This window comes from Petaurus breviceps, unplaced genomic scaffold (assembly GCF_028583685.1).
Source record: "Petaurus breviceps papuanus isolate PSGF00001 unplaced genomic scaffold, PetGlider_PUasm1.0 559, whole genome shotgun sequence".
NCBI lineage: Eukaryota > Metazoa > Chordata > Mammalia > Diprotodontia > Petauridae > Petaurus > Petaurus breviceps.
The window spans coordinates 1,268,880-1,283,771 of NW_027186377.1; the positions used below are offsets into that span (position 1 = coordinate 1,268,880).

General features: G+C 50.5%; 1 protein-coding gene across 2 annotated transcripts in view; it reads left to right on the forward strand.

Annotated features, from left to right (window-relative positions):
* The first annotated feature begins 639 nt into the window (after positions 1-639).
* Positions 640-14,892, forward strand: part of LDAH (lipid droplet associated hydrolase) — a 66,194-nt gene continuing 51,941 nt past the window's right edge. The window contains exons 1-3 of one of the 2 annotated variants that reach the window (XM_069102984.1): positions 640-722; positions 9,508-9,661; positions 14,411-14,557. In XM_069102984.1, coding sequence (XP_068959085.1) covers positions 9,514-9,661; positions 14,411-14,557 — 295 coding nt within the window. In that variant the 5' untranslated portion in view covers positions 640-722; positions 9,508-9,513. The remainder of the gene's footprint in view (positions 723-9,507; positions 9,662-14,410; positions 14,558-14,892) is intronic. The other variant, XM_069102983.1, reaches the window with a different exon arrangement.

Here is a 14,892-nt window from a genome sequence, read left to right on the forward strand (position 1 = left end):
AGCTCGGCATGTGCCCTCCCGGGCCGCGGGGCCTCTTGTGCCCTTCCCAGGGCGCTGCAGCAGCCAGCCTCCGGGTCTCCCGGCGTCTCTCCTCCGCCCCCTCCCCACTTGGGGCAGCCGGCTGGCCTCCGACGCCTTTCCGGTCTCCGGGTCCGGCCGGGGGCGGTGCGCTGCGGTCCCCGAGGGGTCTTCGGGGGGAGGGGGTCTCGTGGGGGCCTCGGCGGCCCCGGCGCTGAGGCCGCGGGTCAGTCACGTGTGAAGCTGCAGGGCCGGGATGCACGCGGGGAAGTGGGCGCCCGCCTTCAGGGAGCTCACAGTCTAACGCGGCGCTGGGGGGACGTGGGTCAGTGCGGCAGCCTGGCGAGACACGCGCGGGAGTCCTGGGGGAGCCAGCAGGGAGGTCCCCAGGTGGCGCGGCCAGGCGTGGGGCCGCTCTTCGGTGCCCGCTATCCAGCAGGCGCTCACTTGTTGCAGCCTGAGGTCCCTGGACGCGAAGTTTCCCCTAGGCCTAGAGCGCGCATGCGCAAAGGAGGCGGGGCTCCCCCCGCACCCCCCCTGCGCTCTGGCCCAGCGGTGGAGCCCGGCCGGCCCCGCCCCCTCCCGCCCGCGGCGCCAGCACGGCACGTGCCGGCGCGCTGACGTCACGGCGGGCGGGGCCCGCGCGGGCGGAGCCGGGTTATCCCACGGTGGGTGGGAATCGCTGCGGAGCAGGCGGTGCTCAGGTGAGCGCCCCCCGGGGGTCGGTGAGGGGCATGGCGGGGGGAGGGGCTCCGAGCCCCCCCACCCCCAACCCCTCCCTGGGGGGGCGGGGGGGAAGCATGAATTAGGCTCCTACTGTGTACCGGGTCCGGTCTGAGAGGGGAAAGCGGGCCTCCGGCGTGGCCCTCGGAGCGTGGGCGGGGCGCGCGTGGGCCCGGAGCCCGGGGCCGCGGCTTTAAGGGCTCTGGCGGAGCCGGGGCAGAGCGCAGCCGGGCGGCCCTGGGGGAGCGCGTGCGGGTGAGTGCGGCGGGGCTGGGATGGCGGAGGGGGGGAGGGGCGCCCCTTCCCTCCTTCCTCCGTCGGGCCTTCCAGCTGCGCCCCCGCTGCGGTGACGTCACGCGGCCCCGCCCCCCCGGCCTCTCCGGCTCTCTGGCCCGGGCGCTCCGCATCAGGGCCATGATGCACCAGGGCTGGCACTTCTCACCTGGGGGCCTGTGGCAGAAGTGAGGTCCTCGCGCCTTGCCTCCCGGCCCTAGGGAATCTGAGCAGTTTTCCTTGATCCTCCCTTGAAAGAGGGCACCTAGACTCCCCGATTGCCAGCAGAGCCGCAGAGCCGCAGCTCCCGCCCCCGGCCCCCACGTCGGTCCGCACTCTCTGCCCTGGCTCTGCTGCTGCGGGCTCCAGGCTGGCCGGGCGGCGGATCAGAGACCCTGACTCCTCCCCGCCCAGCCTGAGAAGTGACTGTCCGTCCTCAGGCGCGGCGCCGGGGCCGGTCCGGGTGCCCACTGTTCGAGAAAGGCCTCGTTCATCTGGACAGAGGCCGGGGGGGAAGGCTGGGAGTCTGAGTGATAGGACTTGGGAAGGGGGTGGGAAAAGACAAGATGCGGGAAGGTGCGGGGGCTGCCCTCAGGTGCTGTGCGGGAAGGACCGATGGAAGCACCCACTGGCTCGCTCAACGCTGGGGGTACTTTGTTGTTCACTCACTTCAGTCACGTCTGACTCTTCATGGCCCACTTGGGGACTTTCTTGGCAAAGATACCGGAGACACTTTTCATTTTCTTCTCCAGTTCATTCTATGGATGAGAAAGCCGTGGCACACAAGGTTAAGTGACTTGCCCAGGGTCACATAGGTAGTCAAGGTCTGCCACGCTCTCATTTTATTTATAAGAACATCCTTTAATTTTTAAAAACTCTCACTACTTCATCTTTTCCAGGAATTCTGGTGGAATTTGTATCCCAGCTTTGCTTACAGGTTTTGCCTGTACATGTTTGGAGCCTTTCTCTTCTTCTCAGTGTGTGTCTTCAGCATGCCTTTTACCATCATAGCTTTTTGTGGTTTGCTCATTCTTCCAGGTATTTTCTGAGTTTATATTAGGGCTGTGCTCTGGACCCTTCTGGAAGGAAGGTTTAGTCTGGTCCTATCTTTCTTGGAAATTAAGTATCGTGTTATTCCAGGATCACTGGGTCCAGCTAGTATTCAGTGTGCTCCCAGAGTGCTCGGATTCAGGGCAAAATCGGATGACTGCCCCACTGATCTGAGCTCTGCCAGTTCCTGACTCGGGTTTGGGGCTGAGCAGTAGTAGACGCTGCTGGACTGGGCCTCTCTCAGCCAGCTGGGAGGCTGTGCTCAGTCAGAGGGACAGAGCCGCAGGCTTCCGACTGGGCAGGAAGTTGGAGATGAGCCCCTGCTCTGCCTCTTCTGAACTGTCTACTCTTGGAAGATTGTCTGAGGCCCGAGATTGCTCCTGACCCCCTATGCCACCCCTCCCCTCAGGGGCAGGTCCCCTTCTTCATCCACCCTCGATCTGTAACCCAGGCCTGGGGAATGTGTGACAAAGCTTCCAGGTGCCCCAGCAGGAGCTGAGGGCTTACTCTTGCCCTGGTGCACGACCTCTGTCTGCAGTGGTGCGTTCTGTACAGGGCATACCTTCTTTTCACAGCCCTTTCTGTCTGGCTTCCAGCTTAGACCTGGCCTGGGGAAAGGACTAACTGAAATTTTTTTCTCTTGGATTTTCAGATTCGAATTCTTCCTGGTGCTTTTGCTAGATCTGTGTGGAGGAATTTGGGGGGGAGGTCACTGCCCTCCTTCCTGCTCTACTGCCATCTTGCTTCTGCCCTGTGTGACTTTCTATTTTCTTATCATGTGTGGTGATTTCTTTTTCATTTTTGATTTGATGATTTGGTTTTCTTTTTATTTTTGATCAAATTAGTAGTGATTTGTCTATTTTGTGAGCCTTTAAAAAAAACTCAGCTCATTGTTTTATGTATTAATTTACTTTCCTTGATTTTCTGTGTTTTTCTTCATTCTTGTGTTTATTCTCGGCTTCTGGATTTGTTGATTTTCCCTGTGTTTTTAGGCTCATGCCCAATTCATTGCTTTCTCTTTTCTTCGTGAAAAGTAGACAGAGATATAAATAAACAGTCTCCTAAGGACTGCCTTGGCCCCATCCTAAAAACTTGATATATTTTCTCACCTTTGCAAACTTATGCTTCTTTCCCGTATTTTAACCCTTCGAGAGATTTCCATTATTACAAATCAGGGTTCCCTGCCCTGAAAATTGTAGATCAGTTAACACATGAGGTCTGCATCTTGCTTTTCCCAAATCCTTATGCTCAGCAGCCAAACCTGACAAGTCACTTTGGTCACTAGCTGCATTTGGAGCTGCCAATCCCATGCCCTTCCAGACACGGAAGCCCAGTCAGTTTGCACCAATGCATAAGTTCTTCTCTTGTAAATAAAAGGCGCAACCTTCAGATTGAAGAGCCCCCTTTCCGTTCATCTACCTGGCAGCTGCATCCCTCCTGTGCAGAGGCTGCATTGTGCCTATACAGAGAGCTGATGGTGAGCAGGGATTACATATCAGAGCGCAGAGGGGTCTTAGGCCTCCCTTTTCACTCACAGAATCCTGAGGGTAGTTGGATGATGTAATGGAAATGCAAATTTAAAGATCTTCCCTGCCCCTAGGCTAAAGTGCACCTGGAGCCTGTGGCAAGAGGCTTGCTTTTCAGGAATGCCCACACCTTGATGCTGTGTGATTGGGCAGTGGGTCAAGAAGGTGGTTACATTCTTTGACCCAGGAGAAGGCTATATAAACCCTCATTTGAGGCTTTGTTTTGGGGCTCACTTTGAGAAGTGTTCTGTGATTTGATCAGATGAGACTCTGAGCAGCCATTGTTGAGACACCCCCCCCCCCTTTGAAAAACCCAGTTGTTGATTTGGTATGGATGTAATGGTTGGACAGTTTGGAAACCTGTCTACTTGATCTGTTTCTCTGTCTTGATAATTTTGTCTGTATACTCTGAAGTTCGGGGTGCTGACCTTTTTCCCCAGAACTAGGTAAAGGATACATATTTGACTGATTAAAGTAAAGCTTGTTAACTAATTTTGAGTTGCTTTCCTTTATCAAAGCAGATCTAAGAACCTGTGTTGGCAGCCACCCTGGGGACACTGGGGTGCTTGCAGCTACAGATGGACACTTACTTATTGGTGGTAATTTGTTGACGGACATCTGCATTTATTAGTTAATAAGATCAAAGATGACGTTGAGGTCTCTGTTTTATCAGATGCTCAGAAAGTTAGTGTGTAGTTTAACTGGTGTCTTTTGCAAGAGTTTGAATGAGACAAGTCTACAAAAGAATTAATAAATGTAAAGACTGGAAGGAAAAAAGAAACTTTGTGTGTAAATCACCCAGGATTTGAGAAATCCCAGGATCCTTAGCTACAGGATGACAACCCAGGAGGAAAGGCCCTCCCAGCTGCTCCATGTAAGGCAGAAGGCTTCTGGACTTCATCAGACCCTTCCCCTCATTCCTTTCTGGGCACTGTCTGGCCAGTTTGATTGAGAGCCCTTGAGGGCCTTTGTGCCTGGTACACAGTAGGTATATAATTAGTGCTTATTTCCTGACTGGTGACAGACAGACCCCATCTAGCTGCATTTTGATGTGATGTGGCCAGTGGAGAGTATATGAAGCATTTTCTAATGCAGACAAGTAGAGACTCCAACAGCTTCAGGGTGGATCAAACCTGATCCTGAGAGCCCCTGCTGCCATGTGGTGGTCCAGACGTGGTTGAGTGTTTCCAGAAGAGGACATCTCTGGCTAGTGTGACGATTAAAAAGGTTCAGGAGACATAATTTCTCGGTAATTTAATTGTTTTGTTAATAAGGCCAATAGGTTATTACCATGTTTACCCAATAATAAGACACTGTCTAATTATATTTTTTTTGGAAAGAAAAATACAAGAGGGCTTATTTTCAGGGGAGGGCTTATGTTGTCCTGCCTCAGCTCTCCTCCGCGGCACTGCTCTCAATGGCGCCAGCAAGCAAATCACTGGGAAAGAACAGGATGATGCGCTCACTGCTGCAGCTCTGATTGGATGCAGCTCGGAGCGCGGCGTGCGTTTCACGGGGGGGGGGGATGGTGCATACAGAGGGTACCATAATGTAGCGTGTAGCGCAGGGGATCACCTTCACTACAGTAGCAATCTCAACAGGGCTTATTTTCGGGATAGATCTTATTATAGGGGAAACACGGTAATAAAGATGGTCATTTGGTCTTCTCTCTTAGACCAAAAGACAGTTATGGGGTATAAGGGTTATGGGATTTAAAGATCATTTCCATAGGCATTGTGAATATTGCATTGCTGATACATGGGGATAGGCTCCCACTTTATATATCCTTTCCTGGAGGGGCCAGTGTCACCCTTGGAGAGAGAAAATATCTAGGCCAGACCACCCCCAGCTTTGGGCTATCTAGATCATGTGATCTGTCTCCACCCTAGCTTGAGGAGAACACAGTGAGCTTCCCCACCCTAGATTAAATTCCTTGGAAGGTTGAGGGGGTATGACCGAGATCCAGGAGAGTCAATGCAATCTCATTATCAGTAATATCCCTCAAGAAATTTAAAAAAATTTTTAAATGAAGAATTTAGAAAAGGGGGAGATCTCTGAATCTCCCCAGAATGTTATATATTAATAATCATTCTCTCACTAGTGACTGCAGCCGCTTCCACTTTGGGTGATTTGATCTCCTGGGTAGGAACTGGTCTGGCCACTGTATCATTCCTGGTTCTTCCCATTGGGGCCGTGGTGAAGCCCATTTCCTCTTCCTGAGACAGGCCTGCGGATGTCTGGAGGCCACTCTCAAGCTCACCAGGTCTCATCCAGTCCTCTTTTGGCCATCCCTTGACTCACTTCTTTTTTTTTGTTTGTTTTAAGCAATTGGGGTTAAGTAACTTGCTCAAGGTTACACGGCCAGTTATTTCTGGGTGTGGTGCTGAGTATCTGAGCCCAGATTTGATCCAAGTCATCCCGACACTGGAGCCGGTGCTCTTACTCGCTGAGCCACCTGGCCGCCCCTACTTGTCTCACTTCTTAAAGACAATTCACTAAATGGATGTTACCTCACTCTTAAGTGAGTACCTGAAAAGCCCTTAGCCTAAAAGGGCCAGGGGCTCCCACTGCATCCTGGGTCATCTCCAGTCCTCCTGATGAATATCTGGTCACTGGACCCAGATGGCTCTGGAGGAGACAGTGAGGCCAGTGACCTTGCACAGCCTCCTTCCCTCCTCCCCTCAAATCAAAGTCAGCTGCAAATTATGTCATCATCTCCCTGAAAACGAAGGACAAACACAGTTTGGGCAGAACTTGAGTCTTGCCCAAAGGTTACAAAGGCCCTTCTCCCAATGGTTTCTACATTTTCAAATAAAGCTTGATTGTATTGAAAGCTTGGGGCTAAGAGCAGCCCTACCCAAGGTCACAGAGCCTTTTTGGCTGCTCCAGCACTCCCTCTGAGCTAGCAGTCTGCCAAGACCCCCGGCTCTTTTTCCTACTCACTTCTGGCCTGCCCTGTTTCCATGGACCCAAGATTTGCCATTGTTCCCCAGGAGCATTCATCTTCTTAGCTTAAGTCATGGTTCTGGCCCACCGGGATCTGATGGGGTCCTGACTCTTACCCAGTGTGGTGATGATCCCCCCATCTCTGTGCCCTGAGGCTGCCTGTCCTGTCACCCAGCTCCCTTGGCAGTGCTCTGGAACCTTGAAGGGTCTAACCCTAGCACAGCTGGCCCTTGTTTTAATAAGACAGTCTAGCATTTTTCTCAGTCTCACTGGTCTGTAGTTGGCAGACTCTGTGCTCTTCCTGTTTTTGACAACGTACCCTTTGGCACCTCTGCCATGCACTCCAGTCTGTCAGTAGCCCTGATGTGGCTTGGCCAGCACAGTAGTTCCCCTGTTCATTGTCAGTCATATAACAACAAGAGAATGCCTAGCACTTAAGAATGCTGTAGAAACTGCCTTGACTGTGTTACCGAATTTGATCCCCCCAAGGGTTCTGAGAGGTGGCTACTGTCATCTCCTTTAAACAGATGAGAGAAGAGGCTGAGGTCACACAGCTAGGCAGAGCCTGAGGCAGGGTTTCAGGTTAGGTCCTCCTGCCTCCAACCCCTCCACTCTACCTCTGCACAGGTAGCTGGCCTGGCCAGGTGTCTGGAACTCCTCGAGGGCCTCTGGCTCCTCTGCTCATGTTGCTCGGTTGGCCGGCCAGCTGCTCACAGGTCATTGTCCTGACAGAGAACAAAGAACAGTAAGGGATGGCCTCTCTGCCTTCCGTCCTTCCCAGGCTGGCCTCCTCATCAGCAGCATGCTTCCTGGGTTACTTCCGGTCCCTGCCATTCTGAGCCATCCCCATCTCTGGGTTCTACCACACGTGGAGCCCCCCTTCCCTGTCTCTGACATCGTTGGTGTACAGGACTGGGATTGTGACCTCTGCTCCAAAGGGATGAGCATTTTACACAGTTCTTTCCTCCTCAGTCTAATTTTTTTTTTTTTTGCAAAGGTTGGACCAGTTCATGGTTGCCCCCCCCCCCCACAGTGTAGAAGTGGGGGTGTTTTGCTGAGCCCCTCTCACATGGACCAGCACCATCTTTTACTGTCTTTGCCGAGTGTGATGTGAAGCCCCACAGTTCAGCTGGTGGCAGTTTTTTGGTGGGGGAGGGATATATTTCTCTTATTTTAAAATGTGATTTGAAACATGCAGTTTCTTAATATTTTGAGAACTGTTTATTCATAACCTTTGGCCCACGGGGAAGTGGCTCTTGTTTGTATATATTTGTGCTAAATTAGAGGAATTTGCTGCAGATTTTTCCAATCTTAATGTTCTTTGGCACTTTTGTACTATGCTATACTGTGTGTGTGTGTTTGCAAACAGATTATATTTCATTATATAGGAAAAGACTTATTGATATGGGAGCTGTCTTTGAATCAGCTTTCCCTGTACACTCAGACTGTCAGTCCATCCAAACTAGGGTCAGAATTAGTTATTTTAAAAAGAAGCAAGAATAATAATGAGAAAAAGATACAGCGTACCCTTGAAAGAACACTTTGAGTCAGTTGTCCTAGAATGCCCACCAGGAGTCAGGAAGTCCTGAGGCCAGAACTGCCTCAGGCACTCACTAACCTCAGTTTACTCATCTGTTAAGTGGGGAGAGAGAATCTCTGCACCTGCCCTCCCAGGATTCTTGTGAGGATCAGATGAGATAACAGCTGTGTGAAGCATTTTGAAATCATAAAGGACTCCATAAATGCCACCCAGTGTGGCCTACATAAATGTGGATTACAGAAGTGGGGAATGGACAGGATGGATGATCAGAGTGCCTTCCAGAAGCTGAACCCATGCCAGCTAGTAGCCATAACCAGGAGGCCACAGGATCCCCAGACTGCCAAAGACAATGCCAGGGTAAATCCGAAGAACGATGACGGGCAATTGAGTCTATACAATAATGTAGTCTCCTATGGATCCATCGCTAAGCACTCATTAGCTGCCTACTGTATGCCAGGCACCGTGCTTGGTGATAACTCAGAGGCCAAAGACAGTCACTTCCCTCTAATGGAGGAGACGGCGTACAAACAAATACACACAATGCAGGCTATAGTCTGAAGTAATGAATATAGGGAAGGAACTGAAATGAAGGGGTTGGGGAAGGCTTCCAGTAAAAGCTGGAATCTTAGCCAGGCCCAGGAGGTCAGGCAATAGACGCGGGAGAGGGTAAAATCCATTGAAAGAAAGCTTATCAGAACATGTGGCTAGAAACAGCAGGCAAAGGACAGTTAAGGCTGGAAATGAACAAGTGAGTGAATGAAGCACTTCCTGAGTGTTTGCTGTGTACGAGGCTGATAGCGGGCTGGGGATACCAGGACGACAAAATGAGAGGAGCTGCCAGGGAGCAAAGCTGAGAGCTTCTGCAGGCGGTTCAGTAGGGGGTGGTGGAGTCCCTCTGGTGCTTCAGCCTGACCAGTTTGGATGCATTGGGTGGGGTTGAAAGCAAGATTAAAACTTCAGATTTCTGTGGGAGGAAGAGAAGATGACCTGGTCCTCTTAGACGGTTCCTGTGTTCATTGGTGTCTTTGTAATGGTGGCAGAGGGGGAAGAAGGCCGTCAGTGCTCCGGGACCTCACAGCCTGCATTATGGGAGGGCAGGTGGGCCTTCCCGTGGCTCTGGCTCCCCTGCCATCTCCGTGTGCCATGCTGCCGGTGTGGGCTACTTGTGGCCATTTGAGCTAGGGAAGGGCATGGAGGTGCCTTCTGACCTTGCTGCTCCTCCTTTCCCCAGTAGAATCTGCTGGTGTTTTCCTTTCTCCTTAGCTTGCTGCCATCGTCCTTGCAACCCAGTGTTTTCATGAAGTACCATCTGGACAGCTGGAAAGGCTTTCCCTTGCCTAGGCCCCTCTGTCAGCCTGAGTTGTTCACTCTTATCGTGGACTCCTGAAGCTCATTCTCTTCCAGTAACCTTTTCATTCTTGTTTTTGCCAGTTAGAAATGGATGTGACAGCTAATGAAGATGTCCCAATACATCATGAGTTTCTGGTCTGTGCTGGAGTTGTGACCCATGTGGTGAAATGTGGGCCCTGGACTGACCTCTTCAGCACCAAGGACAGCCCTAAGCTGCTTGTCCTTCTCATTCCTGGTGAGTGGTTTGTATTAGGGAAATGCAAATAATGGCTTAGGGAGGAGCCTAGGAAGACATTTCTGAACATGGAAAAGAGCTGGGTTTTTCACATGCTCTCATTTTAAATTTGATTTTTTTTCCTCTTTAGATAAATGCGTTGAAGGATTTAGGGCATCAGGAGGCATATAAATAATCAGTAGTGTCCAACATCAGTCATTCCCACCTAGCTTTCAGTCTCAAAAGAAGATTTTTGTGGATCTTTTACATTTTAATGCTTATTAAGATGATTTCGTTTTTAAGAATTTTTATGTAATCTTGAGTCTGAAGGCAGCCGAGCTGGCCAATCACTAGTTCTAGACTGTCAGATGTCAGTCTAGAGGCTGGAAAGTTATTTTGCAGTTGTAGAATGTACATCAGTCCTTGATTGTAAATATGGTGATTATGGTTGAAAGTTTTTCCAAAATTAATTTAAAACATTTCTTTGGTTTTTCCATCCCTTTCATTTCTCAGAAAGTTGTTTTTTTTTTTTTTTTTAAAAAAAACTGAAAATGACTGGAGCATGGAGGGGAGGTGGGAAGAATTCACAGACCTCATCTTGCGTGACTGCATATGCAGCAGACCATGCCCCGCCTCCCCCGGGGGAAGGAGGCCAGGGCCCAGGCTTGGGCATCACAATCATGTAATCTTCAGTTCATTCCTTGTCTTTCTTTCCACTTACATTGTTATAGTCAGTCAATTAGTAAGCATTTACTAAGCCTCTGCTGTGTACCAGGCACTGTGCTAAGTGCTGGGACTACAAAAAGAGGTAAAAGACAGTCCCTGCCCTCGGGGAGGTCACAGTCTAGTGAGGAAAACCACAGGCAGTCCCTCCCTGGGGCACAAGTTTGTGCGGGATAAAGGAGGCAGGAGAGTAGGGGTGGGCTTCTGCAGGAGGTGGGGTTTTAGTTGGGACTCAGTGGAAGCCAGTGGGCAAGGTGGAGGAGGGAACTGGCAGAGAGAGTGCCCAGGGCCAAGAGATGAAGGGTCTTGGCTTGTGGGACAACTGGGAGGCCGGGCTCACTGTGTAAGGTCTAAGAAGAATGGAGAGGGAGGAGGTTAAAAGCCAAGCAGAGCGTTCTGTATTTGCTCCTGAGGAGATAGGGAGCCAGTAGGGGCGGCATGGTCACACCCGCGGCTTTAGGAAAATCCCTTCAGTGGCTGCATGGACTGGAGAGGGGAGAGACTGAGGCAGGTTGACCCTGCTCCCCCAGCTGCTACTGCCATAGAGCGGGAGGTGCTGGGGGCAGGCTCAGAGGAAGGGCAGGGCAGCCTATGGGAGAAAAGCTGCAGTGGGGAAATTCACAGACCTTGGTACCATATTGGGTGGGGGAGAGGTGAGAGAGGGGGGAGGAGCACAGGTTGACTCCTAGATTGTGAACCTGGGGACCTCGGAAAATAATGTTGGCCTTTACAGTAATAGAGAAGGGGGGGTTTAGGGGGGACGATGATGAGTCACCTTGTGAACATACTGAGTTGAAGGCATTTCCAGGACATCTCATTTGAGACATGTGAAAGGCAGTTGGAGATGCAAGGTTGGAGGTCAGCAGAGAGTTTGAGGCAGGACAGGTAGATCTGAGAAGGTTGTTAAACCACAGGGAGCTGATGAGATCACCAAGGGAAGTGGTATGGAGGGAGAAGAGGAGAAAGCCCAGCACAGAGCCTTTTGGGGCATAAACAGTTGGCAGACATGACTTGGATAAAGGCCAGAGAAGGAGAGGTCATATAGGTAGCAGAAGAAGCCATGAGATGGTGTCCCAGTAGCGCTCAGCAGTGCCAAGGCCAAGGAGAAGTAGGATTGAGGAACGGTCACTGGATTTGGCAACTGAAAGATCCTTGGTGACTTTGGGGAGAGCAGTTTGGGTGGAATGTTGAGATTGGAAACCGGGTCACAAGGGATTAGGGAGAGTGAGAGCAAGGGGAAGCGCTGGCTGGAGACTCTGTGAGGGGGAAGAGCTGAGAAGGGAGTGCATTGCAGGCATGGGGGAGAGCAGGTGCAGTGGGGTGGAGGTGGGAGACTGGGTGCCGCGTCCCAGCAAGGAACAAGCAGAAAGGCCAGTCTGACTTGGCTGTGAAGTGCAGGAAGGGGAGAATATGAAATCAAACTGGCCGGTTTGTGAAGAGCTTTAAATGCCAAACAGAGGAGCTTGTTTTTAATCTCATTGACAGGAAGGGTCCCGGGGCTCCTGGAGCAGGTCAGTGCCATCTGGATGGAGGACAGATTGGGAAATGGAGAGCCTAGTGACCAGTTAGCGGGCTGTTACAACAGAGCAGATTAGAGATGCTCACTCCCTCCACTAGCGGGTGGTTGTGTGGACACACAGGGTGTTTGTAGGCTACAGCCTGCAGGGAAGGCTTCAGTAGCTAGGGAGAGAGATTTAAAGTTAGGCCTTGGCTCTGTGCTAAAGGCCAGGGATAAAAAAGGGTAAGCAAGATATTCAGTTTCCACCCTCAGTAAGCCACCATTTTAGTGAGGGCAAAAGAGGGAATAAAAGGGGAGCCTGGGAGTGGAGGGAAGGGGGCAGATTCCTGAAGGCAGTGCTGCTGAGGAGTCTCCGGAGCATTGTGGTCCAGTCAGGAGAGAGGAAAGTGGGGCAGAGGCACCTCCATGGGCCACTGGCAGTGGAGAGGCCCCATGAAAGAAGGTCTCAAGAATACACTGTTGAGGGGTTGATCTGCTGAAAAAGGCAGGAAGGACATGAGCAGATTGGGGCAAGAAGACTAGAAAGCAGGCTGGGAGAAATGAGGTTCAGAGCAGCAGCTCATACCAGCACTACAGTAAGTGCCAATGGAAACATGTCCTGGATATACAAGGTCACACCATATGATAAAGAAGAATGAGGAAAGAGACAGTTTTTGCTAGTATGGCACTGGGGAAGTCATGACCAAAGGATAGAGACCATCACACAAGATAAAGTGGAAATTTGGGATTACTGAAAATTGAAAATGAAGTTGAAATTAGAAAGAAAGCATTTAATGTGGGAAAAGTCTTGGCAACAAGTTTCTCTCCTAAAGTCTCATATCCAAGATGTGTAAGGAAGTGATTCAGATTTATAAGAACGAGACTCATTTCCCAATAGATGAATGGGCAAAGGAAGAAATCTAGGCGATTAAAGGCCAGGTGAATCAGTGTCCCAAATTGCTAATAATGAAAGGCACGCATATTAAAGCATTCCTTGAATTCTGCCTCCCAACCGTCAGATTGGCTGAGAGGACAAAAGAGGAAAGCAGCCATTATTTGAGGGTGGTGGGAGGATGGGTACTCCAGCTATGGCTGGAGCTATGAATGAGTGTAGCCATTTTGGGAAGCCCCAAAGTTACTGCACTGTCAGGCCTTTGGCCCAGTGATATTCCAGAGCGCATACCTCAGAAAGATCAGACAAAGTGGGAAAGGACCCATATGTACAAGATGCGTCTAGCAGAGATTTGGAAACTGGGGGAGTACCTATAACTTGGAAGATAGCCAAGCAAAGAATGGTATTTGGGTACAGTGGGAAATTGTTACATCTTAAGAAATGATGAAAAGGACAGTTTCCAAGAAACCTGGGAAAACTTTTATAGAAGGATGCAGAGTGAAGTGAGCAGAACCAAGCTAAGGACTGCAGCTCTATGAAAAAAAAGCACAAGCCCAGCTGTGGGTGACTTTTAGCTTGGATCAGGATGGTGACTGCCTGCTGTTCCAGAGGATCTGCCATGATACTGCCTTCTCCATCTCCCTTTCCATCTGACAGTGGCTTTGCTGCCCTCTGACCAGATTAGAAGGAGGCATCATTGTTCAGCTCAGCTCTTTTAGAGCTCGCCTGCAATAGAACTAGCTGCCTCTTTTGATGCGTGGGGCCTGCCATCCAACAGAGAATTGGAAGGGCTGGTGAAGAGATGTGTTTTAAGTATGGCTATTTGTGCATTGATTTGGTTTCACTATCCTTGTTTGTTATAAGGGAGTATTTTTTTAATGGGGGGACTTGGGGGCACAGAGGTAGCTAGTGATCAGGATGAAGAAATAAAAAAGGGCCATTGTGGCATCTTTTAAATGCCTAAGAAAAAACATAAAGAGGTTCAGAAGGAGACAGACAGGCAGGGCAGCTTTGAAAGTAATATGTTGAATTTATGATGTTCTTTTTAAAAAATAAAAGCTACGTATAATAGATTCATGGTTTCATGTACACCCCTCCTCCGTCTATATGGCAATGATCATGTTTGATGTTTGTCAAGTATGGAATAAGAAAAAAAAAGTTAAAACAAAGACAGGAAGAGACAGGCTCAGAGGCACATACCAGAGACATTGGCTTTGTTGAAGAGAGAGTGGTGCCTGGTGTCTGGGTCTTTGGAGGGGGAGAGGAAGACAGAGGGGAAGCCCAGGGCACTGGGCCTCCGGAGGCAAGGTCTTCTGCTTGAGAAAAGATGAGATTCAGAGCAGTCCTTGTGGGGAGCAAGAGAGGGGCCAGGGAGGCCTCTGTTGGAAGTAGACCAGGCAGCAGGAGCTGCTTGATGGCAAAAGGAGTCTTGGGCTTGGCTTTGTCAAAGCCTTTCACTGAATGCATTGGGCCCAAATTTCTCTTTTTCTCCTGATACTTGCCTTGTGTCTGCATTTTTATGACCTAGCCCTTGTTAAGTGGCTCTCTAGGAAGGGATCACTGCCACAGGGCATTCAGTCCTTTTGCCCTCTGCACTGCTTCCGTCACTGCTGGTGGGTCCCCAGCAATGTTACTGACTGTCCCTTTATTTTTTCAGGTAACCCGGGGATTCCTGTCTTCTACTTGGAGTTTTTGAGGGCTTTATACCTTTGCCTACAGAAGCGCTACCCAGTGTGGATCATAAGTCATGCTGGCCATGTTTCAGCCCCCAGTGGTGTCAAGGTGGATGAGGAAGGCCCTGAAGGTAAGGTAGTACATGTTAGACCAGCAGTGATTAGTGTTGTCTGTGGTGAGTGGTCTCCTCTCTCGAGCTCCAGCCCCAACCACTGCCTCAGAAGAGCTGCCTTAGTTGGAGCCTTGGGTTGATTGCGTACGCTCCTTGGGATTGCCAGGCTCCTTGTCACTTCACGGTCCTTTCGAGGCTCTGTGGGGGTCATATGGATGATGTTGGGGAAGGCAGGAGGCTTTTCCCTTACCATGGAATCCAGCATTTCCTAGGGCAAGGCTGTGTTCCAAGGCTAAAGCCTGTAGGGTCTTTTCTTCTTGGTCACAGACCCCCTGGGTGAGTCAGGGCAAGTT